This window comes from Ptychodera flava, chromosome 15, assembly GCF_041260155.1.
Source record: "Ptychodera flava strain L36383 chromosome 15, AS_Pfla_20210202, whole genome shotgun sequence".
NCBI classification, from domain to species: domain Eukaryota; kingdom Metazoa; phylum Hemichordata; class Enteropneusta; family Ptychoderidae; genus Ptychodera; species Ptychodera flava.
Window position 1 is genome coordinate 20,131,434 of NC_091942.1, and position 24,674 is coordinate 20,156,107.

At 38.5% G+C, this 24,674-nt stretch overlaps 2 protein-coding genes across 2 annotated transcripts in view; one reads left to right on the plus strand and one right to left on the minus strand.

Moving 5' to 3' along the window:
- The window catches only part of LOC139151470 (uncharacterized), a 38,624-nt gene continuing 13,950 nt past the window's right edge, over positions 1-24,674 (minus strand). Inside the window, exons 4-18 of the mRNA XM_070724293.1 lie at positions 16,905-17,067; positions 15,688-15,832; positions 11,628-11,756; positions 11,229-11,317; positions 10,654-10,842; positions 10,158-10,339; positions 8,857-8,995; positions 8,124-8,357; positions 5,888-6,025; positions 5,147-5,346; positions 4,017-4,125; positions 3,680-3,853; positions 2,882-3,072; positions 2,209-2,386; positions 1-1,783 (exon numbers count right to left, since the gene is read on the minus strand). Of these exons, the coding sequence (XP_070580394.1) occupies positions 1,683-1,783; positions 2,209-2,386; positions 2,882-3,072; positions 3,680-3,853; positions 4,017-4,125; positions 5,147-5,346; positions 5,888-6,025; positions 8,124-8,357; positions 8,857-8,995; positions 10,158-10,339; positions 10,654-10,842; positions 11,229-11,317; positions 11,628-11,756; positions 15,688-15,832; positions 16,905-17,067 (2,361 nt within the window). The 3' untranslated portion in view covers positions 1-1,682. The remainder of the gene's footprint in view (positions 1,784-2,208; positions 2,387-2,881; positions 3,073-3,679; positions 3,854-4,016; positions 4,126-5,146; positions 5,347-5,887; positions 6,026-8,123; positions 8,358-8,856; positions 8,996-10,157; positions 10,340-10,653; positions 10,843-11,228; positions 11,318-11,627; positions 11,757-15,687; positions 15,833-16,904; positions 17,068-24,674) is intronic.
- LOC139151469 (uncharacterized) lies at positions 20,699-24,119 on the plus strand. The gene is made up of 3 exons (XM_070724291.1): positions 20,699-23,362; positions 23,631-23,734; positions 24,001-24,119. The coding sequence occupies exons 1-3, from the start codon at positions 22,809-22,811 to the stop codon at positions 24,105-24,107; spliced, it is 765 nt and encodes a 254-aa protein (XP_070580392.1). The 5' UTR covers positions 20,699-22,808; the 3' UTR covers positions 24,108-24,119.

The window sequence follows — 24,674 nt, forward strand, 5'->3', positions numbered from 1 at the left end:
TTTGCTTTCGACGATGTACACATTTTATTGCATTTTACACAAAACGCTCATACATTTGGCAAGACTTGAGTAATAAAAATAAATTTGAGGAGATTTTATATTACAACGCGTATTAGAAAATCTTGATTAGATTATTGCATGTAAAAGGTCCATATCAAAATGTGTTTTCCATTAGCGACGTATTACAATTGCACTTTCTAAAATCATATTTTCTATTACAATTCTCTGTAAAAAGTACAACTCAAACTGTACACCTGGTAATCACATTCAGAGAGTACAGATTCTTACAAATCGGCCTGAACAGTGCAACAGACTGTGGGGGCAGTATTTAAGAGACTAGCAACAACCTGGAAATCAACTTTGACCTTTCATAACTTTTCCCTTCTTTCCAAATGACCACCTTTGCTTTTTGTCCATTTGTTACAAAGTGTTATTTTCTATATCTCTCCCTCAATTAACTTTTCTGCAAGCTACTTGTTCTATCAATCATTTGCCCATGCGCCCAAGAAAGTCTTGGACAGCGCCCTCACAACCCTACATTGCCGGTGTCAGTATCTTCAAGCCCATTTTCACAGCACAATAATAGCTATTGGAAGACTTTGACATTTTGTTGCAGTTCAGGCATATTTGGAAAAAGTCCTGACGGTTTACTGAATTAGAAATATAATTTTGAAAATCAGTTTCATGTACATTTGTATCAAGTTTAAAATAGTTCAGAAATCATTTGTCGTATTTTGTGATCCTTGCAAGGGTGAAAATCATGTCTATTATTTCAGTACTCCGTATGGAAGTCTGAATCATTGGCAAGATGAGCTTTGGCAATGACTTTTAGGGTCACATGATCATGCAAGTACAAGGAGTACTGGAAAACTACGTAACAAACACTTTAAAGGACGGTATAATGGTCAGCATGACAGAAAAAAAAACTATCATTGTCTTATTAATGAGGAACACGTTAAAAATTGTTATAAAATTATTTCAACTTTTTTGAATTCTATGATAAATTCAGACTTGCTGAAAACTGATATATTTGGACATTTTACTTTCATCAGGACTTATATCAGTGTATTGGTTTCTGCCATCAAAGGTCATTTCTTTTATTGGACTGATCTACACGAAATATTTAGTAACTATTCACTTGGACTGTGTATTTGAAAAATTCGAGCAGAATGATTGGTACCCAAAGACATGCCATGATTTGCACACTGTGTAAGTGGCAATACAAACTGCTATTTAGTGGCGATGTGCGAAATCATCACAGAGCATGCACGCTACTTTGTCTACGTGTATCAATGGTATTAACAGTATTGGATTACCATCTTGGCATTATAAAAGTATATAGAAGCATATCATGTCATGGTCAAGTAAAAATACTTACCTTTACCGTAAGATTGTGATACATTTAGAGTAGTTTGTGAGATTTACACAAAGTAGATAACACAAGTACTTGTGCCGTATTACACCTCAGCACTATCAATTGAGATTATACAAGACACAGCAAATTTAAGAAATGTAAAAAAAAATCATTGCCATTTTCTGAATATATACATACAAATATTATATAAAACATTCAAATATACAATCTGTAGTAAATGTAGTATTGCAATCAACACTGCAACGTAAAATCAAAGTGAGTGTAAATTTCAGGATTTATTTCCTGAAATACCCGATGTTGATCCACATCACAGCAAAGTGTGTGATTTGAGCCAGTTCTTCTCCCAGTTTTTGCGGTTGGCCAACATTTCCTCTCTCAGATCGTGTTCGGGACTCCTCTTGGTTATGCCTGAAAATCCAAGAGTGGTGGGGTTGTCAGAAACAATATCACATAATCCTCAATTTGAGGAATTTTCAGATAAGAATGATACAAGCCGCGATGAAAATACAACAGGAATTACTTTCAGTGCTGTTTTAGTGGCTTTGCATAGCCGTTAGTGTAAATGTTTATCATTATCAAACAAACTCCCCTTTCAGAGTGTTTTTTACCCCTTTCCAAATCATAGTCTGGCCCAACCTCATTGTTATTAATGGGAAGTGTGGACCTGTTTACGGAGAATTAGGGATGAACAAGTTAAAAAAACTTTTATGTCCCCTTCACGCTGGTGCTGTACTACTATGAAATGTTAGCAAGGAGACAACAATTAACAAACAGGTACCTGCAGTCTCTAAGATTTTAAGTTTCTCCTCAAATGATGTTAACAAATGACATACCTGATGGCAGAAGTTCTATGCTGAATGGTGGGACGTATGCCCTGGCATGTTCCGGGCAGCTAGCTTTGGTCCACTCCAACAGCATATTTTCCATGGAGCTTGTGACGCTGTCTACTTTCCTTTCGTCAGCAACGTAGATCTTGACCTCAGTAACAGCTTTGTTGAAGATCATGGCCATCTGGAGATTAGATAACAAGAATTTGATGGAAAAAAATAATTTTTTTTCAAAATCGTTCACTCACTTTGATGCAAGGGTTGGAATGCCTCATTTGAGTTGTAATTATAAAATCATAAAGACATGTTTTTTATCACATTTATCTACTAGGATATTTGTACACTAACAAAACTGACCTTCTTTGGCGAAAAAGCATGCCCTCAACTCACTGCAACAAACAAAGCCCTTTCTGCAGTTGAGGCAGACTTTACAAGTTCAGTAAGATCAAATTTACCTCTTAAAGTAGGCAACCATAGCACAAGGCATGATGCTCCATTTAACACATACTTCATTTATATGGAAATTTGGACTTCTTACGAAACAGAGCACAATGGGAATTTTTTTTTGTCGTAACCAGAATGTATTCATCAAACAGTTAAACTGATAGTTCCCCCATTTGATATCCTTGATTCACTTTGTCTATGGTAATCTGAAACTCACACAGAACACCTTACTGACCTTGAGAGGACCACGGAGGGTGGAGAGTTCAGCCTGATCTTTGACATAGACCTTGACTTTACCAGTGGCATGCAGGGCATAGAGTTTGTACAGGAGGTCATACACGGGCAGCGGGTTGTTGGCAACTGAGTACATGGGCTCTTTGACGCTGCGCTGGGGATCGGGCCTGAACAATTCCTCAACAGAGGGCGCTGTTTAAGAAAACAGAGGTACCGTATTACGTTTTATCATGATACTCAATAACTGGCATCCATGAACAGCTCTTCCATGCAAGGGATTTTAAATGTGCCTTAAAAACATTAATGTCATTTCCCTACATGTATGTCCAGTATATATTTCTTTTCCTTTCACTCAGGAAAACTGACACTTTCCAACCCTAAATATTGCACTGTTCACCAATTACTCTCCCTGGGTTGTAAAACTTCATGACAGCTTGTCACACTTTTGACCTTTCTCATTGTAACAAGTTTTAATCCTCTGAGTGCTGTAATTTTTCCCGCCAAAATTTTAGTGCATTATTTTAATAATTGTTATGAATTTTTCTGTAATTTTTTTGATAATTTTGGACAAAAGGGATACCACATTTCATTTGCTATTGTCTTTTATCAAAATTTGGTCAATTAACTCTGAAAAAAAAATTGACTTTGGTATGTTTTATAAAGGCAACAAAAATCGACTTTGGTGCTCAAAGGATTAACAAAAACAAAACCATACTGCTTTTGAAGTTTATGGTATGACTAGAGTGATTTACTCGGACCACTTCATGGACCATGGTTGAATAGGTATCGATGGACTCACCAACGAGAGAAAACAGAGGTGCCTTGTCAATACAGTGCCCTCTACAGGCAGCCTGCTTCAGATCAGTGTTCTCTCTCACATAGAATGCCACCTCATCGTGCTGTTCATAGAAGTCGAACGGGACCCAGTGGAGGAAATTGTTGCAGTTGTCAATCTTGTCCAGCCAGATGGTACCTTGAGAAATGAAGGAACGTTTTTCCGTTATCGGGTACTTTGAAAGATTTTGAAATCATGGCACCATGTAGGGTTCTCAATTAATTTTAGCCTCTCTCTCTCTCTCTCTCTCTCTCTCTCTCTCTCTCTCTCTCATATGGCTGATGTGACCTTTTGACCTTACCTGATTGGCAGGTACCACAGACACCAAAACAACCTTCCAAAGCAAGCTTCACATCTTCGCTCTTGCGATACAAATGTTTGCGAGTCACTTGTTTCCAGATCTTGGCCACCTGAAGGCAAAAGACCACAGTACCAAGGCACATGAGGAACTCAGTGGGGACAGATTAAAGTTCGAACAGAGTCAACAGTTTAAGCTATAAAATTCTTCAGTTGGTGTGATCTTTGCACATCGGAACCTGTATGGATTCTTGGCCATTAGCTGATTAATTGGTTTCAACTACTCTACTGCACATGGCAATCACAGCTATATGCCGGTTGCTATGGCATGCAGACATGTCAGTCATTACGTATTTCCTACAACTGTGAGAATGTAATTTGCAGAGTGACAAAAACATTTGTGACCTGATTAAAGGTATACAGTCACCTGTAATCGAAATATGCCCATATATGGTCAAAGGGGCATTCCTTGGTATTCACAATGCCCGTGTGAGGGCGCCGTTTTCAAAAAGCCGCCACCGCTTAAAATCTATGATTGGTTAGATTTTCTCTTTCCATGGTAACTGTGGCACAATCGGAACAGGGGATAGTATACCTTTGATATTGTTGCTTACACTCCTGTGATGATTTTGTGTAAAATGGTATAAGAATACATTCTGTGTGGCTAATTTATAGACAATTCACTTGTTTTTCGATATCTGACCAGTAGACAAGGAAAAATTACATGCACTGTTATTTAACTTATTTACTCAATGAAAGAAATCAAATACTGTGAAACCATCGTTAGCACACAAGGATTTCAATTTTATATTTTCAATGATAGGAGAATCTGCTCAATTAAATCCAAGTAAAAATGCAAAGCAGTGAATTCAATTCCAAGTGAAAATATTTCAAACAATCGAAAAAGGTGAAATTAATCCTCTTTCTCCCAAGTCATATTCATTTCTATGGTTTGTCTATGGAGTCTGGAAGACAGAGGATTAAACCCCCTGAAAATTAGTACTTATTGCACTGTCAAACAGTGACTACTTCTGTAAGATTTGTAAAAAAACATGGTAAGATTAAAACCATATGTGAACAGATGTTGATGGGGATTTACCAATAATGTGAGTGTAAAATCAACTTGCCACTAACCTCGTCGTCTCTGTGACCCTTGGTCAGGCTGCAATGTTTGGTGTCTGATTTCGGCTTGCAGGCATCAGAGTCAGTACCTGCTGCTCTGCGACGTCTCACCGGCAAGGGATGCTCATGCTCAAACTCTGGTGACTGCTTCTGTGGTTCCACCGAGTGCGCGCAGGCACGGAGTGGGTTGTCGGGGTCGATGACACGGCCCTCTGTAGAAAAGGAGAGGTAACAGAGAAGAAAGGAATTTATATAGATTGTTCAAATTTACAGCTCTTCTTTGGAAATGAAAGATGCAGTAAATATCTTCTCGGTAAAAGATGCTTGTCTTGTGGAATACACAATATCTTTTGTCAGGTGCCCTCTCTGGTGGGTTTTAAGGCGATGGATACACTCATTTCAACATATGTTGTATCAGACACTCATTCTATTTTATCAGCATGGCTTGAGGAAATTTGGTTTTGAACATACAATACATGTGTTCTAATACACGTGTATGAACATACATGGCTGATTGTTTGATCAACCACAACCACAATCAATTATTGTGACTTACACGATGTTCCATGCTGAATATAAATTTTGCACAGTGTTAGAATATCTTCTGTTATGTCTCCTGATCAACCTGATGATGATGTTTATATATGGTTTTACATGTAGAATCAGAAAGCTCATTATTTCATGAGCTTATCACCAGGAAAAGTAAAGAGCATTGTATTGTTCGCTTGATTCACAAGGGTAGGTAGTACATACCAACAGATCTCAGCAGCCATTTCTCCATGTCATCCCTGAATTCTTCCTCAGTTGTGTTGACCGGCAAGAGGGCCTCTGACTCAACCCAGGCATCAAAGTTGTCCCTGATATCCACATAGACAGATTTTTCGTATACACCTGGCAATAAATGTATAGGAATGGGAATTTTAGAATAGTTCATAGAGCTATGCACTGGGCGCATCACAAACCGCGTCTATGTGTATGTGTGTGATGTGAGTACAACACAACAAATGTTAAGTAGATTTCTTTACATTAATTGACAATATTGAACTCGTTCTGACTTGAGAACTTTTTACCCAGCATTTTGATAACTTATTCAAGGTGGATATTCATGAAGTCATCATTATTATTATTATTGTTATTATTGTTATTGTTTTTGTTGTTGTTGTTATGACCATCACTATTATAACCATTAAGGAAAAAGGATAGTGCAGCTCCTAGTCTTAGAAGTATCCTTTATCTGTGACATTTTTAACATTAGGTTTACATGTTATTTTCACTGAGACCACAAATTCCATCAGTTTCACGGGTGATCGCACACAGCCAGCAAGGCGTAGCTGTAGTCGTGTCAGGATAACAAAACTTGATATGGACAAGTGGGAACATGTTTTGTACCATAGGTGAAAAGTATTGACCGAGTTGCTTAATTTACCATGGATGCGTCTGCTCAAGCAATAACTCTCTCTATAACCACATGCTGTTAATTAGATAGGCCAGAAAAAATATCACAAATACAATGAAACCTAGAATAATGGCCAACCTCAAGACACCCTATGGTATCTATTCTTGACACCTCTATACATGTACTGGGGCCAAAGTTTTGCATTCAAATATTGTCAGCTGTGAACTAAGCACACTGGGATACACTGTGGGTACTTCTAAACCTTTATACATCGGATAACTGAGAGTTTTGTAGCTTTTAAATCAGGTAGATGTTCTTACAAGACGAGTTTTAGACGATGGCAATTATGAGGTTAAATTTCAATTCTATTGAAAGTTGTCAGGCCTCAGGCATGGAAATTAAATTGTCGGCCATAAAACGACTGCAGTACATGGTAGAGATATACAATGGAACTTCACAACCCATCCACACAGCCTTGACAAAATGGAACTAAACAATCCACCCTCATCCTCATAAAAACTACAATACTCCATTCTGGAAGACAACCAGGTGTGAAGGTGCATAGCTTAAAATAACAAACATAAAAGACATCTCTCTAATGAAAGTTCCACATGAGTGATATTTTCATTTTATTGATGTTTTCTTTGAACAAATAAAACCCTCTCTCCACCCTTTGGTAAGAGATAGATCTAGTACCAATATACCTATGCAAGCAAAGAAAAGGATTTTACAAGGACATAGTTCAGTTGACTTTGATATTATTTCAGTTATATACAATAAACTATTATGCATTTTTTCAGAGTCTGCATGTATTTCATGACAGGTTTGGTATCTGACTTACAATCATCATCACTTTGCCTATGACTGACCATACTACCATCGGATGAATATACAGATTGTACCAACATGCAGATGTGACACAGATTCAATTCATGGGCAATGAACTCGATAGCCACAAGTTTCAACTACAATGGCTTTCCAAAACACAATGGACAAGAAACAGGACACACAATTCACAAACACAAAGTGAAATCAGTTGGTAAGGCCTACTTTGATTCAGTTCATGCCATCAAGAATTGATGCACAGTGCCTTGGGAAAATGCATCACATCTAGGTCCATGTATGCAGTATCGTCCACAAATCACAGACCTGCCACAATTGTAAGTTTGCCATTGATATTGATTGATGCACCATCTGTCTGAGGTTTACACTATTTCTCGACATCCCTTCCTCCAGTGTATCTATCATGGACTACCTTTCTTTGAAATACCTCAGGCAATGTTACAGAATCTATACTTTGAAGAGCTTCATATCTCTGATTGATCTAGCCATGGCTGATATTTTATTCTTTAAATTTCATGGTGTGAGGATGAAACAAGTGTACATTCACCTTCTCAAGCTTCCAAGTCCATCAAGGCTACCTTCCTCTAATTCCCTCCCTCCAAACTACTTGTACCCTACTCCGGAATGTTTGTGACATATTGCAAATAAGTCCCCATCAGAAAATAGACAATTATATTGGGCTTTATAATTACAAGGTAACTATTTATTACATGGTACAATATAGGTTGCTAATCACCGACTGTTCCTTACCAACTGCAATGCTGTGTTGCTTAGCAACAAACAGTGGCCCACACTTATGTACTGCCCTCTTGGCCAGCCTCATGGGAGTGTAGTGTTTGGGATCAAGTCCAGTGGTGTCATAGTGGATCTGCATGGCCCGTCCTGCCACATGGCTGTTGTATCGTGGGTCAGTGTTCGGAATCTCACCGTCCTGTTCTGCAGCGGTCAGGTATGCCCTCTCAACGACAACATTGACTGGTGATTCTGAAAAGTGACAAAGCATACATTATTTTTGATATGTTCTTTTAACTTTTAAACTCATTCTTAATTATGAAATCATAAAAATTAAAAAGGGACAGCTGTACTGTGAATTTAGATAATATTTTGATCATATTTATTATCAAAAGAGCATTTTCTTCTTCTTCCTAAAGTATGTTAAAATACAGAGTAGAGTACCAGCCTTACAAACACAATACATCATGTTCAACATGCAATGCTGTTGCTGACAAGTGTATCTGATTAGTCTGAACTATAATTTATAGTTGTCAACCATGACAATGGCCTTACACACATACAGTTACATTGACAAGTTGGACAACATGCATTCAACAGTATTTTTTTGAGTATTACAGCACAATGAATTTACAAAAATTGAACACAGTCAAAGGAGCTTTTATTGACAGGTCACTTTAAATCAACAAATGAGAATATTTTGATGATAACATGAGATGGTCATGTGATCACAACAAATTGAATTTCCTACCATTTTCCTTTCTTTCTTTGTTTTCTCTGGTCACAATGTGCTGATAGCACTCTACAAGTTGTGGGTCTAGTCTGAAGTAACGGCTTGTTTTTGACTTGAAGTTTTCAATGGTTGCATTGTTGGACAGCTTTCTCCCCTCCTGTATATGATAAAATTTCAAAATTTAAGAATACCTGACATTTTATCAACTGACCTGAAATGTGAATACTGTAAAATCATTAATTTTCACGGGAATTTAATTTCACTATTTTGATGTTCGAGACATTTTACGAGGACTTAAATTTCACTGATTTTGCCAGTACAACAATCGATTCTATGGTTATATTTTGACATTTTCACTGGGAATTTTAGCAGATTTTCACATTAACGGAACAAGCAAATTATCCATTGTTATGTAAATTGAGCACCTCTCTGATTTTTCAAGCTGTAGAGAACTGAAAGGGTTGTATATCACATGAGATGGTCACTATAGTTTCTTGTGGTCAATGACATACAATGGGTTTTGATTTAACAATCTGTGCAATTCTCTTATCAAGCTTTCAATATTTATACAATTCTGTCTAAATAAAATACTGAGTTACAGAACTATTTTCACATATCAACAGCATTAGACAGAATCCCATATTTCTCTGTGGATTCAAAGTCCACAATCTTTTGACCAACCTCGCAATTCATAACTGTGTGAGCATAATAAAACATGCCACTGCCTATTGTTTACCAGCCAGTGTTCCCGCTAAGGCTTATTTGCGCGCTAATTGCGCAGTGTGCTCCGACCGCTCTCGCAGTAAAATTTCATGTTTTGCGCAACTTGTGCCTGTCATTTCAATCGGTATTAGTTTTGGAAACGACAACTCAGGGCGAAATGTGCGATCTCAGCATAGATTTTACTTCTGCGTTTCGAGTTTAGCGCCCGTTGGCGGCGCAGTTGCCACCAACGTTCATTGTACGTTGTGACGTACCTCAATAAATTAGCATATACATGAACGGACCCAGCTGTGAGGCAATCAGGCGTATCTCAAGTTGCGCACCCTCTCAAAACCTTAGAGGGAACACTGCTACCAGCCAACATTTTTGCACACAAGATATGATTTATTGCAGGTTGTACATAACCTCTCCAACCAATTTGTCAGGTGCATACTTAACATTTATTTTCAATCTTTCAAAGATAAACATTTGTTTTCAATCTTCCAAAGATAAACCAGAGAGGTTACTTTTAGCATGAAGCGTATGCGTATTGTACCACCGACATTTTGTCTTCATAAAGTATTAGTTTTTACAAAGAAATACAGTTTGTCGCTTACTTTGTGATCACTGTCAAACAGGTACATGCTACTCTTCTCATCACTGCTGTAGATGTCTGGGATGGCATAGATGTCAGTATCGTTGGCAGGTGCTTCGGCTGCTAGGAGATCTGATACTGGGAAATGCACCAGACGCTGTTGGGGGCCATCTTGCTTTTTGACAGCAACAAAGATACGATCACCTTTAAATAGGAGAAAGAGATAATTTAGTGAAACTTGTGTCTGAAAAACACTCCGGTTATGAGCTGTAAACTTGCAGATGTAAGGGATTGCTGTTTACTGCCAGTAGTAGTACATGAGATAGAAATATTTCTCCTTTTTTTTTTTTAAAAATACACAAAGAGGTGGTTGAACCAAATTTTAACAATTCTTGCTGTCACTTGATTAAATCTCTGCACTTGCAAAGTTATAATATTTCATTATGAATTATATTCTATGAGGCAAGACATCTACTAGTTCTACGTTGTTGTTATTTCAAACTGATCTAAATTCTTACCATTGTGTTGCACAAAGTCCATCCCTGAGCATATAGCAAATGAGGCAAGGTTGGTTAGTTTGCTGGTATCTCCGTCAGACAGTGTCAGCGTTGCAGCCCTGCCTTCATAGTGGATAGAGTCTGCTGGATGGTCACCATTTGGACTTCCTTCATGGGGTTCATCCCAGGCTTCCAGTACCTTCAGTTTTACTAAATATCAAACCAGAAGAAAGAAAATGTTAAAGTCTTGAAGCATGAGTTGATCCTTTTTCAAATTGCTCCTTACTCTCAGAGTTCACTTACACTGTACTATTTTGACTATAAAATGCACACACTATCCCAAGTTAATATTCAAACTCTGAGATGAATTTCATCTGCTTTGCAACTCTCCTACATCGCTGCAGACACAGGATCAGATCCCATTTGTGCTCTTTATTGACCCAATCGTAATATGAGCAGCAAAATATTTATCATTTGGTCGTTTTTTGCACACACAAGTTCTGAAAGTCTTACTTTATGCATAATAATAATATCAATAAAATATCATTTGACATGTGGCTTATTTGGACATCAGTTAATGGTCAGTCTACGCTTACCTCCTGAGGCAGACCAATGATTTCTGACCATCATCTGTAAATATTTGATCACACTGATCAGCCTTGTGCTCATCACACGGTCAGCACACCTGTACACAGGTCAAAGTTCATAGTTCAGATACATAGCCAGTGAGTAAAAAGTCGAGACATAATATGCCTCTGATCATGATGAATGCATTTTTCGCTCACGTATATAATATGTATACATATTTCTGTTGAAATAAATTCACTTCACTTCACTACTGCTTCTTTAATTCAGGACAGGAAGTATGTACGGTATTTTCTTCTGAACCCATTATCTGTTAAATACAAACAACTTGATGTTCAAAATTTTGTTTGACCGGTGATTATATAATTTATAAACTCATATAAATCATACAGAGACAGTCGTATTCTGACCTGCTGTCTGGAGTAGAGCCTTTGATGCCAGCCTTACAATCCACGCAGGCTCGTCCTTGAGTACCGCACCAAGACGATAAACTTTCAGCATTTTCGAACTCAATATTCCGTCCCGCATACTGGACAAGCCTATGAGAAAGGCAAGGAAAACGACAAAACAGTACAATAACTTGTATTATTGCATTACGATCAGCCAAATACAATCTTTTGACCATAACCTCTCTATTTCCTCATGCTTGCCCTTTCACCCTCATTTTGTGTAATGGGGTTTAAACTGCTGGCCACAAAACAATGGGCTATGGCGTTACATTTTGAGGGTTTATTGTTTAACTACAAGACAACATAGGTGACATAAATACCAAGGTGAGACACTTTAAACTACATTCCCCATTATTGTTGGTATTTATTCATTTGTTCAACACTGCTTGGGACATCTGTACAACATCTGTATTATAACTTGCTCTGAGTTTCATGTGATTACAATGCAGATGTCATAATTCACACAATAAATCAAATTTCTACCTCGGCACATTTACAGCATTTACAAACTTTTCAAGTAATTTTAATTTGAAAACTGCACCTAACCAGGCAGGATAGAAAACGAAAAATGTGAAAGGGCAGTGCTACTGAATAATGTTTATATTGTCAGCCACACCTCCACCAAAGTCATATTTACTTTACTAGAAATATGCCGCATTGTTTACATACAAAAAACGATGCATACTTTAGATTTCACAACTAATAAACTAGTATGCAATACAGTCTATGCTACTTAAACAACAGAAGACGCAATCCAACAAATTGTATGAGTCCCTTACCGAAAATTATTTCTATTGCAAATTTGCCGTAAGTTTGCTGCAAATATGCAGCAAGCATATAGCTTGCAGGAAGGAGTTGCAGAAGTTTGCAGGTAGATGTGACCCTCCTGCAAACCCTTTTAGTCAGTTTGCAGCAAATTTGCGGTAAACGACTAAGTTGCTGCAAATTTGCGGCAAACCAGATTATTGCTGCAAATATGCAGCAACATATGATTGACATATTCCCACTATTTCATTACCAGGGAGTACACACTGCACACTGAGTACTGTTGCACTTTGTGACCAGTCATGTGTAAGCAACATAAATTGATCTTTCATTTATATTTTATGTTCCTTTATTTCATAACAGACAATCCACTTTTTAAATTATAATAACTGGTAATGCTAGATAATGAACAGCTTCAGTTATGCTGGTAAAAGCATTGCATGGATATAGAGTGCATCTATAGTATTTACTGTAGTGACATGATGTAATAAAAGTGCCCTTTGACAATCTGGTTGGGTAAATTATGGTTGGATCGAAAACTGAATTTTTAGGGAAACAAATTTTTGAAACAGGGACTTGTCTGTCTTGCAAGTTACACCCTGTATTTTCTGCGAATGATACCAAAATGCAAACAGTTTCGAACGAAATGTGCGTTTGATGATGGTCTGTAAGGACACGTCGTAGACTTTTGTTACTGCAAATCTGTACAGTAATGTTTCCGCTACTACCTCCAAGCAGAGTAGTGGCTGTGCTCCAAGCTATTCATCCCATCAATACGGTACGTACAATGCACTGCAGCTTACAGTCTGTCCCATCGATGCTGCTGACAAAATCTCGCCTTCTGATTGATTTGATTTGAATTTATTAGGCAAATATTCAGAAAAACGATAAAATACAAAAAGTTAAAGTAAATACACAGAAATACAAATAATATACACCAAACACAATTACAATGTTACAATTAAGGAAACGCCACTGAATATTACTTGCCGAGGATTGCACAAAAAGTTAAAAACTTATTTCCATTGTGGTCCTCACAAGAAAACACAAAAATCACATGAAGACAATGTCACTCCGCATATCAAATAAATAACAAAATGGAACCACCAAACCAACAATCTGTACACGCCGAATGGAGCAGGGCGCAGGTACCCTAGCCATCCAATTTTGTGTACAGATAGTATTTGACCTTCTTTTTAAAAACTTGAGAACAATGGCTAGAGTTGTGAATACTCAAAGGAATGTTATTCCATAACTTAGCTCCTGTAATCTGAAACGAATGTTGACCATGAGAACCAAAGGCTGGTGAACGAACAGAATATGAGCTTGATCTGGTATTATACGTATGGCAGTTCATTGTCAAATTGAAATGTTCAGAGAGATAACGGGGTGCAGTATTATTGATCGCTTTATAACATGGGTCGAGGTAAAAGGCTTTTGTCCATGTTTTCAGCGTTAGAGTTGTATTGCCGAGCACAAATTTGAGGTTTAGGATTACACTCCATCCCGAGTCGCTGTACGAAAATTCAAATTGCCGCTCCACCAACGTCCAATACGTCCTGTGTATCAGCTGCGAGCAGACGTTACACTCTTTTTACTCTCTTTTTAGTCTTTCTATGATAAAAATAACCATTTTCATTAAACTAATAAATTAAATGCTATATTAAGTATGAAATATAACGGATTGGTGCAGATGTAGAGTCAATTCCAGCATTTAAAAACGGGACTACATTATCAATCGCGTAATGATTTATAGATCGCACTTCCGTTATCGTCATGAGGCTTGATCGGCGCGAAGTTAGATTGTAGTACCATCGGCCAGTGTCGGCTGCGTACTTGTGAGCAGGGAGTTTTCTAGTGGACAATTTCGTGATCTTTCTATGGAATCGCCAGCCAAATGATATCACATAGTTGCAAAAACGTGTATACAGTACCAGGGACAGGCGGAGTTCTAAATTTATGAACGCGAGCGGCAGTAAAGATGCCGACTATATTTCTGAGTACGGTATTACACACAGCACGGTGAGACCTGCAACCGGACCGGGAATCGTCCAGCGTCAGACGAGCCGTTCAGAAATGTAAGTCAATGTACCGTTCGTCTGTACATCGATCGCTATAATTATGTTCTGTAATCGTTGTATTGCAATCTTTACCTAAAGGTAAATTTTCGTTGAGTACTGATTCATACTGAATTCACTTTCGTTTCACAACAGTTACTTACAGTAAGTGCTGAGATTTTTGCAGATTGTCGCCGTTGTGTATGTAAACAACATACGGCGAGTTGTCCGCTGTCGGACATTTTAATCATTATTAATTTAATTTCGATCATGAATATTTATGCATTTTTCTGCATCAATTTTTCAACTTGATTTTGACTCATTTTCAAATAATTATCGATTTCTTTCATGAAATTTACAATGTTTGGTCAAACGGTAAAGACTTACACTCTTCCCTGGATGATTTATATTTTTCAGAATCAATTGCTAAAGGGACAAGAAATTCAGAGAACAGGAAGCCAAATCGCAGCCTTTGACAGTAATGTAAATGTTACATGAAACTTCTCATGTCAAAAGAAAATCTCTTGAAGACACTTATGTGGCATGAAATGTACATGGCATATAAAATAAATTGTACCACAATTGAATTTAAACTTTTTATCTCTGTCATCTTTTTATTAATAATAACTTTATTTGCGCTGACCATTGTTTCTCGTGAAACTGGTATTTCAGAGTTTAGTTGGATAAATAATATTTATATATTGGCGGACTGTGGACAGCACAAGATGTGTTTTATCCAACTAAACTCTGAAATACCAGTTTCACGAGAAACAATGGTCAGCGCAAATAAAATAATTTGCTGTATGGAGTTTGCGGCAAATTTTCAGTAACATTCAAATTAATTTGCCGCAAGTTTGCTGCAAGGATTGTGCCGCAAATTTGCTGCAAAGAGTTTGCAGCAACGTTGCGGCAGGGAGTTTGCTGCATATTTGCAGCAAGTTCACAAGAAACCTAATTTGCATCTGAAAAATGAACCACCCGCATATTTGCGGCAAATAGTTTGCTGCAAATTTACTGCAAAGCTTGCGGCAAATTTGCAGTAACAGTTTGCGGGAGGCCTAAAATTTCGGTAAGGGTACATACAAAAAACGATGCATACTTTAGATTTCACAACTAATAAACTAGTATGCAATACAGTCTATGCTACTTAAACAACAGAAGACGCAATCCAACAAATTGTATGAGTCACTTCACCATACCTGTTGAAATCAGCATTCATGTCTCTGGTCACCTTCCTGTCCAAGGCACCGACAGCTGCTTCCGCAGAGCTGAAGTGAGTTGGGTAGTGGTCGCCATTGTTCAATGTATGCTCCGTAAGATCACATGTAGGTGTCCTGGCAGGATCTGTAAATCAATATATTATTACATTATCACAATTTTAAAATTCACTTAAAGCATAATCGACAAACCCTTATGCCTACAGCAAACACCGAACCACATTTCAGTGTACGCTGACTTAGATTTAACCCTAACACCTATATATACACATAAACCAAGTGCAGGGCAATCTCATTAAATCTTAATGACTAAAGTGTTCATCTGCAATATGCTATTATGAAATCATTAAATTATTAGTGAGAGATCTACTATTTTCAAAGACAGGATACCTAATGGTTTTATTAAAATGCTTTCAACACTGTGTAAATATCTAAATGTCAAACTATTCACCAATGTTACTTCATACATACTGTTCATAGTGACTGATTATACACTGGTTCTAATCATTGATTTTAGATTTTTTTAACGTCTTTTTTACAAAAGTTAAATTGAATTAAATCAGCTCAAGAACTCTAGGAAGTTCTGTGAAATTCAAGTTCAAAACTGCTCCCGACAGTTTGTGTACTTTTGATATGAAAAATTCAACATTCATATTCAGATTGTTAATGGGCATTGAAAAGATGACATATCACATCAAATTGATCTTGTCTTAAATAACTTGATCTGCATGTTTTTCAAAATTTGAGCATAGTTTCAATTACATTCAGCATGGCAATTGCAGTACAAAAGGATGAATTTTGAACTTTTTTTTTATTGACTTTTCAATCATTCAAAACAAAAATTGAATGGTTGTTAATGAACCTCATCTGAATTAAGGGTCAGCAACAGGCCTTTTATAGTTTTAAAGTGACATTGACTTTTGTTGTGCCCCCAAGCCTATTGTTTTTCCCTCAATTTTGCACAATCTGACAACAATATTCAGGGTTCAATACTGATTCTGCTGGCATCAAAATAAGATGTACAAAACATCTTACACAATAACTGTTTCCTTTTAATTTTCACTGTTAGGAGATACTGTTCATGATTCCCAGGTTCATCTGTTTGACCACTTCCCTGTAAATACATACCCACTCACTGTTGATGACACTGGGTTTGGGCCAAACCATTGTGGTAAAAAGGTTATCTAGCCATTACCTACCATAAACTTCATCTGTAATGTCCAATACCCAAGCTTGAAGCTCTGCAGCATCTTTGCCTGCACCACTAGCTGCACCATAGTATGCAGATTCCTCATCGGCACCCTGGATGTGGACGTGAACCTTGTCTGTATATAGGTACAGGCCAATGTCACGCTGTATGCTCTGGAACATGAATAATGCAATACTAATTGGAGTGAGTGAACAAAAGATCTGTTTACATTAGTTCATGGGACTGTACACTATCCAAAATAAAAATCTAAGAAAAAGCAATGCACAAGTGTTTCTTATGAGAAAATTGTCAGGATTTTGTAAGAAAACAAGAACCATGTTAGGATATTTAGATAGAATGTGCCTTGGGATAGATATTTGGACTCTCTGACTTTTACAATTGTCTTTTATAGGTCTAAGCTTATGGAGTAAATAAGGTTTTCTCTGGCTAAGTTTTATGAAAATTGGGAATTTTATTTCCCCCCCCCTACAGATAACACAGGGGTGGTCGTGGCGGCCACGTTGAATTTAAAATATCAGTAAATATTGGGTAATTTGTTTTTTCAAAGTTCCAAAATTTTCACAGTGGCCCCCAATATTCTTCATTTTTAATCGTTGAAAGTTTACTTTAAAAAAGTTTTTGAGCAAAGTTTAAGTCTTTTACTTTCAAGTAAAACTATTGTAACTGTCTTGTACATCAATTGACACTATACTGTCACTAATGTCTGATACCAACTGTTTGGATAATTTTTGTAGCTAGACTATTGGTACACCACTGGTATATAATAACAATCAGAATCCACCATATAGTCACTGATCAATACAGCTCTCTGACCTTGCACAACTGGGCAAGCACTTCAACCAGGGAAGTGACTAATATAAGATTACAGCAATTAGTCCTATCTGGGCCTGGGATTTTCTCAAATGATTCAACATATGTATTTAAAGGCCAGGGCGGGGTATAAATAGCAAGCTGCCCAGTTGGAATTCAGTTTATGCAAAGCGTGTCTTGCAGCGTCATGCTCGATCGCTCCCTAAAACCATGCCCTATAGTGGTCACTGTCGAAGAAACTTAGACGTCCGTGCACGTGTACCTAACTATGAATGTCTAGTGATTGAATGTATCGAAAATATTTTACGATTCGAGCATAAATAAAGGTGATTTTGATCGATGAAGTTATTTCTCTTTGTCTTCAACTAGCGTGGCAAGCGGCCATAACAAAGGCCTGCAAGCTGTCAATCAAAAACCGACGCGCTGCAGGTGTAAATCGGTAAACGTTTGCAATGCTAACATGTAAGATACGGTACAAACATATCAATTTCTGTTATCCAACAAATCAACTGACATTATAAACGCTAATGAGCGTAGAGGGTAGGAATAATACCAGTCGGTAAAATGATAACGGTAGTTCTCTTTTGGAAATATGTAGTGGCCCTGAAAAGGGCCGTTTTGTTTGTGTGTGTGTTCACTTTGGAACACACACGAGAGATTACCTTTGTTCTCGTCTCAGTGCCAATGATGACCACTGTAAGGTTGCTCGGGAAGGTTTGGATACAGGGAACGGGCCTGGTGAACGACGCAAGCGGGCATGATTTCTCGCTTGGTCATCACGCAACCGTCCGAGCGCATTCTGTCAGCCTTCTTTGCCAAATAACGCTCATCACGCCAGGCTTGTCTTCTGTCCAGGAGCGTCCAGTATTTCTTGTACAAGCGTTTTCTGATACTGGCATTACGGACAGTAGGTACCTGACCAGTACCTAACCACCCTTGCTTGTAGGTTGTCACGCACGGCTGGCAAAGACAGTAGGGACACTCGGCTTTACCTGCGTCTCGCGGGACTATGAAGTCGATGCCAAGTCTTGTGCCGTCTTCTTCGCTTGTCGTTCGACATAGTTCGATGGCATCAACGGTTTGAAAATCCCACCCAAAGTGGGTAAACAAACCACGTATGGCGATTTCTTGCTCTTCGTTCACGACGATTTTCAATGTTCGTGACATCTCGGAAATCAAGCGGACCGTGAATGTGCTGTGTTCGTTCGTTTACAGAAACGACTCAAGTGATACTGAAACCACATTCAGGGGGTATAAATGGACAAAAATTGGCGACATACTGTCTGTGCAGTGAATGACGGGAACGATCGTCGCGACAAGAGGGTTGTTGCCTGTTCGAGCATTATTGTTTGAACAGGTGAACGCCACAATTTTTTCTCTTTCTCACGACGCTAGACGTATCAAGAGACCCGCATGGGTTTTTTTCACACCTGGACGTGGACACGTCGGCACCACGTTTATTTTCTCTGTCCCATGAATTGGAACTCAAATTACCTTGCATACAACGAAAACATAGGTATATACAGGTGTATCAAAACATTCTGCGAAACGAAAGTGCTAGTAGCAGTTTCATAATCTCGAGATCAAGAATTATATGCGGTGTTTAGTTTATCAGCTTTGCATTCTATGTTGTAAGTTTGACAGTTGTGTGTATTTGAACACTTGCGATGAACATATTGAGGGGAATTTTCTTGAAAAATCTGTGAGATGTACCATGATAGTTAATATTTGTTGGACAACTCACACTTTGAAAGGCACGCAATTTTTGTTTCTTGAAGCATACATTTAGCTAGGGTATGGAGATTTTAGAGTGATCCATCTCCTCAGCATTACGAGTTGTGTTTATCGAAATAAAGATTTTCAAGATTATAACCATTGGAAGTTTTTTTACACTGTCGTACGCACTGATGCACAGCCATGTTCGGACGGGACGACGAGCAAAATACGACTCCAAGTCTCTGACGTGAGACGTTTGTCGACTTTGTCAATTAAAATATGTTTGACAGCCAATGAGTGCGTTTGAAAACTTGCAGTGGATACATGTCCTTGCCAAATATGCTTTGTAAGCCGATCAGGTTGAGTTTTTTTTCAGTCGAATACGGATGATAGAGTACAGTCTCAGGGAACAGTATGCGAGAACTTTTAATCGGTGTGACAACTCTCTCTCTCTCTCTCTCTCTCTCTCTCTCTCTCTCTCTCTCTCTCTCTCTGCGCATTGCCATGTTTTATTGAAATAAAGATTTTTTTCATTTTGTGCAGCATCGTACGCATGAGGAGTAAAAGTCTAAAGTACTATTCAAGTTATAAATTTGCAATTCGAATGAGCTTGGTTGCGTCACGGCCACTTTATGTTGTGCCACGGCTACTCTACGGCCATGGTAGTGCATTTTGGAACTTCCTTTTTGGGTTTCGAATAAAGTAACGTTAGAATAAGTACGTTTATAGACTACATGTTTAGGGAATATAATATAACGCCAGCACTAGCAAAGTACAGTCAAGTTGTACGTCGATCCTGTTAGGTATGTCGAAGCGTGAACCGGACCTTTTGCGTAATAAGTTTGGATGCGTTTCCAATTTGGAGCGATAACACTCTCTCTCTCCCTCCCCCCCCCTCCCCCTCTCTCTCTCTCTCTCTCTCCTCTCTCTCTCTCTCTCTCTCTCTCTCCTCTCTCTCTCTCTCTCTCTCTCTCTCTCTCTCTCTCTCTCTCTCTCTGCATTTCGATGTTTACATGTAAAAATCTAAACATCGACTGAACGGCATCGTTCTAAGATCGCTCACTTTCGGTTTGCACATCTTGTGGAATGTACTTTACACTATAGCACACTACAGTAGCTCAAAAAACAAACCGACACACGGACAGAACCCAATCTAATCCCGTGCAAGCTAGCTCATCAACACATTCGTTGGTAGACTTGCCAAGCTTGGGTCGGCGACATCAAATAATCGCAGTGGCCAAGATATCAAATATGTGTATGTTGTTCTTCATCGACAAGAGGTGTCAATGGTGTAAAAGTCGTGCTTTCGCATAATGAATACGCTCGTCCTGACAAGCCTTACGTTGCTATGTAAATGTAACAATGAAGCTGTCAATCATACGCTGGATAGGAGTAACCAAGCCAACGCTACGTGAATAAATTACAGATTAAAATTTTACTGGTTCACTGACGATCACGAGGACAATTTTGCAACAATGTCGATATTCAGACACAGATCCACACCACACTGTACAATAGACGTAATAAACGTCCATGACCGTGTAAAAAAAGGACCCATAATCTGGTGATGGGTGGCATCAACCAGAAAGTTTCATGCATTTTCACATTATTGTGTCTGTCTTGTTGCCTTTTCCTTCGATTTCAAAAGCTCCTACGATTAAAATATTGCTCCTTTCTGAAAATGGTATGAACCACGTGAATGACGCTTCGCGCCAAGAACATATGCTTTGTGAATGCGTCTAGCTAATAAATCGAAGAATAAATTACGGCAAGTTCTAGTCGTAGACTGAAAGCACTAGCAGTCGCAAAATGAAAATGCCAGCATTCGCAGATGACATTTTCTTACAAGTGCTACCAGCACTCTTTTCAGTAGCACTCTGTGTTTGAGACATCCATACACACCTCGAGAAAAATACAAAAATCGCTCTTTTCAACTTGGCATTCGCTCTGTACGTAGATGGCCATTCTTACTTTCCATGCTTTGATGATAGTATGGGTTTTCAATGAAATCGTTTATTTTCAATCAAAAGAAGTGACATTTTTACACACTCTTTCCGACACATTTGTTACTTTCTGAAGAGAGTTTTACCGCAAGATTGTCCGTTGCCAAAAACCCGATGCCAGAAAATACGATGGGATGCCCATTACATGTCGCGCTATCAGAGTGCTGATTTTGTTTCTCTCTGAATGCTGTAAACATGGTGTAAACTTTTTATGGGATATGCACCGTCCCCAAATGTGCATTTGGCTCGAGGGAATGTACTGCATGGTACTAGTAAACTGCCGTTTTGACATGGCCTGTTTCAGATAAAACACCGTTTTCTCGATACGGCGGTTTTGCGATTGAATCTAGGCATTGTTACATGTTTCACGAAACTTTGTTGAAAGTAAGTACAGCAGTCCAAGTGTAGAGACAAAACAACATACACTTATGGATTTTTGCATAAACAGTCAAAGCTAATTGACAGGCATGTTCTACACTCCTGCCATGTCCAACTAAAAAAATGACCGGTATCACGTTTGATCAGTTGTATCGGTTGTGCATTATAAAAGCGTATGGCATACCCTATAGCCGAATTCCGCAATCGACAGACAGGATTCATACAGATATCAAAGACTTATCGGAAAGAATGAGTTGCAAATAATGTTCTCCACAGTCATTTGGAGAGTGGAAAAATACAAAAAGAATTATTTTTATTCACGTATATATATGCATGATGGATGCTTTTGTCAAGTATGGAACAATTGGTAGTGCGGATTAGCAGTATTTTGCTCAGAAATCTTTGGACTGTCGGTAAAGTTACATAGAGAAGGGGTATATTGGCATCATAGGCAGTGGGTTTATGATCGGATGATTTGCTGGGAGGGAAATGGAAATGATTTGATAATGTTGTGACAGGTCTGGATATCAATTGGTTATACTGAGAACAAGTGTATCAACGAATGAAGTCGACAATGCTTGACTGGTATCAGTCATGCTGAGGAGGACGCACATTGTTTTCTGGAAGGGATTGACAACACCTGTCGCGTTTCCGCTAATGTCCATTCTAGAAACAATAAATATGTTGTGATCTTCGAGAGGGATTGGGGTCCTTGTTTCCAAGCCTGGCTTGATGCCCACCCCTTTCTAGGTGTCAATCATCGCATTTAGATATTATACACCTAGTATCACAAGACTTTTGAATAGTCTCGTTCAAGTCGACATCAGACAAGAGTCACACTAGCATCTACGCCATACCGTTTCGTAAGTCTGAGCGCTATTCGTGAATTTCCTTTCCAAGTTATAATCGTCAAATCAGTCATTTTATTGCTGACATCTACCAGATACATCAATTCAGAAAAATTCGTCGCAAAAGTGGACACCATTATGCCTGTGTCAGATTCCGGCCGCCGTGTCCCACCATCCCATACCCCTGAGGCTATTCGGGCACGGAATCTCCGACGGATTCGTGACAATTCAAAAAGGGGTCACTTTGATTTCGTTGCTCCGTCGGAGGCTGAGAAATTAGAACTTCAAGCTAACATAGATCGCATACGCTGTCTACTTGGCGGTAGATTAGCAAAATCAACGAATTACGACGTGTTAGTTGAGCTAACAAACTTGTTCCTGACAAAGAACGGTCCGGACAGATTAGAAGCAAACGAGTACCCCGATGAGGCTCCAATATTTCAAGCCACCGATCGAACACAGACTGATGAGAAGATGTTTCTGGCAACGGCGTCATCCGTGAACAATCTGGTTGCACGTGTCGGTGAGCACAATCGATTTTGCCAAGCCAAACTGCAGTGCCAAAGAGTACAGATGATGGGCCACGCAGGGCGACTGCACTTCAAATGCGATAGTACACAGGGGATAGTTCATCGATTTACGTGGTATTCATCATCGACACTGCCAAACGGGAAACTACTCGTCAATTACAGGTAAGTATGATGACGGTCCTCATATTTTTAGACTTTAAAATAAGATGCAAGTGTATTTGGTATTTGATTTGCCGAGAATGGTATTCAAACTACACAAATCGTCAATCCTTGCTACAGTAATGGCGCGTCACAAGACTACATTGATTTCTGTAGCAGAGACCTTTGCCGTAACAGAGAGTAACAAATTATTGATCATTGACTTTTGTTATCTGTGTCATGTATAGACATTATCTGAATATTTTGATTTTATGTGTTTTCTTTGGTACAGGATGCTTCACGCAATTACAGCTTGTGGTTTGCGCGAAGAACACTATGAAACCATGTGTAATGCTGCGAACATGGGAACTATAAAAAAAGAGTACAGAAAAACATGTAAGTACAGCAAAAAAATTAACAGTTTCACTTCAAAGATCAGGCCTAAATAAACATTTCTTCGCAATATGGTAACAAAATCTTCATAAAGCCAATTATTTGCCCGTTTCAACACGCTCGACCTGAGAAGAAACAATTTCAATGAACTTGCGACGACGACGACTATCATCATCATCATCATCATCATTATCATCATCATCATCATCATCATCTCAATGAACGGATTATATAACGCGATGACAATTTTATTCTATTTTCTGCCTCAGTCGTTAGTCAATACGAGCCAATTGTAACGTGTGCTGCGGACGAAAGTAGAGAAGACGCCCTTCTTGAGGTTTGTAGTTTTCGAAGTTTACGTTGTGAAAAGCGATAAGCAAATGGTTGCCCATCACGTTTGACGTTTTGAACGTTTGACTTTGTGTACGCGAAGAGTGTAGTGAATGCGATTTGCCTACAGAGGAATTTTGCCTGAATCTGGCAGAAGGTAGCTCACTATTGCGCAGACTCAAGATTTCCAAAATGGCGGTTAATACATGTACATGTACTTATCTTTTCCGTACATCTTCACTTTGTAATACCTTTTTCGTTTCACTATGTCGTATCCAAAGACGGAGTGAAACGCTAACAGAAAGGATTAAATATTTAATAAAATATGTACAGTTTTCAATATTGATATATTTCTAATCCGCGGGCTGTGTTTTCCGTAGCAGATTGCTTCTTATGACGGGGATCGACTGGGTTCTATAGATGTCATGTCGGATGCTCGCTATGGAACCCGTAAAAATGCAAAACAGAGTGACATCGTCTTTCTTGGAGATAAGTTAGTGCGTTTTTATTCTTTTATAACACCTGTAAAGTGATTTTACTATAAATTTAAACGTGGAAAATAACGGTTTGTTTTGTCCATGGAAATTACCTTGTTCCTATGCCATAACTACAC

What these genes read in the sequence shown, in the direction of transcription:
- LOC139151469 (XM_070724291.1), top strand. Translation starts at nt 22,809, where the DNA reads ATGCCTGTGTCAGATTCCGGCCGCCGTGTCCCACCATCCCATACCCCT. An exon ending in AAACTACTCGTCAATTACAG is followed by an intron (nt 23,363 to 23,630) that starts GTAAGTATGATG and finishes TCTTTGGTACAG; the next exon opens with GATGCTTCACGCAATTACAG. An exon ending in AAAAGAGTACAGAAAAACAT is followed by an intron (nt 23,735 to 24,000) that starts GTAAGTACAGCA and finishes TTTCTGCCTCAG; the next exon opens with TCGTTAGTCAATACGAGCCA.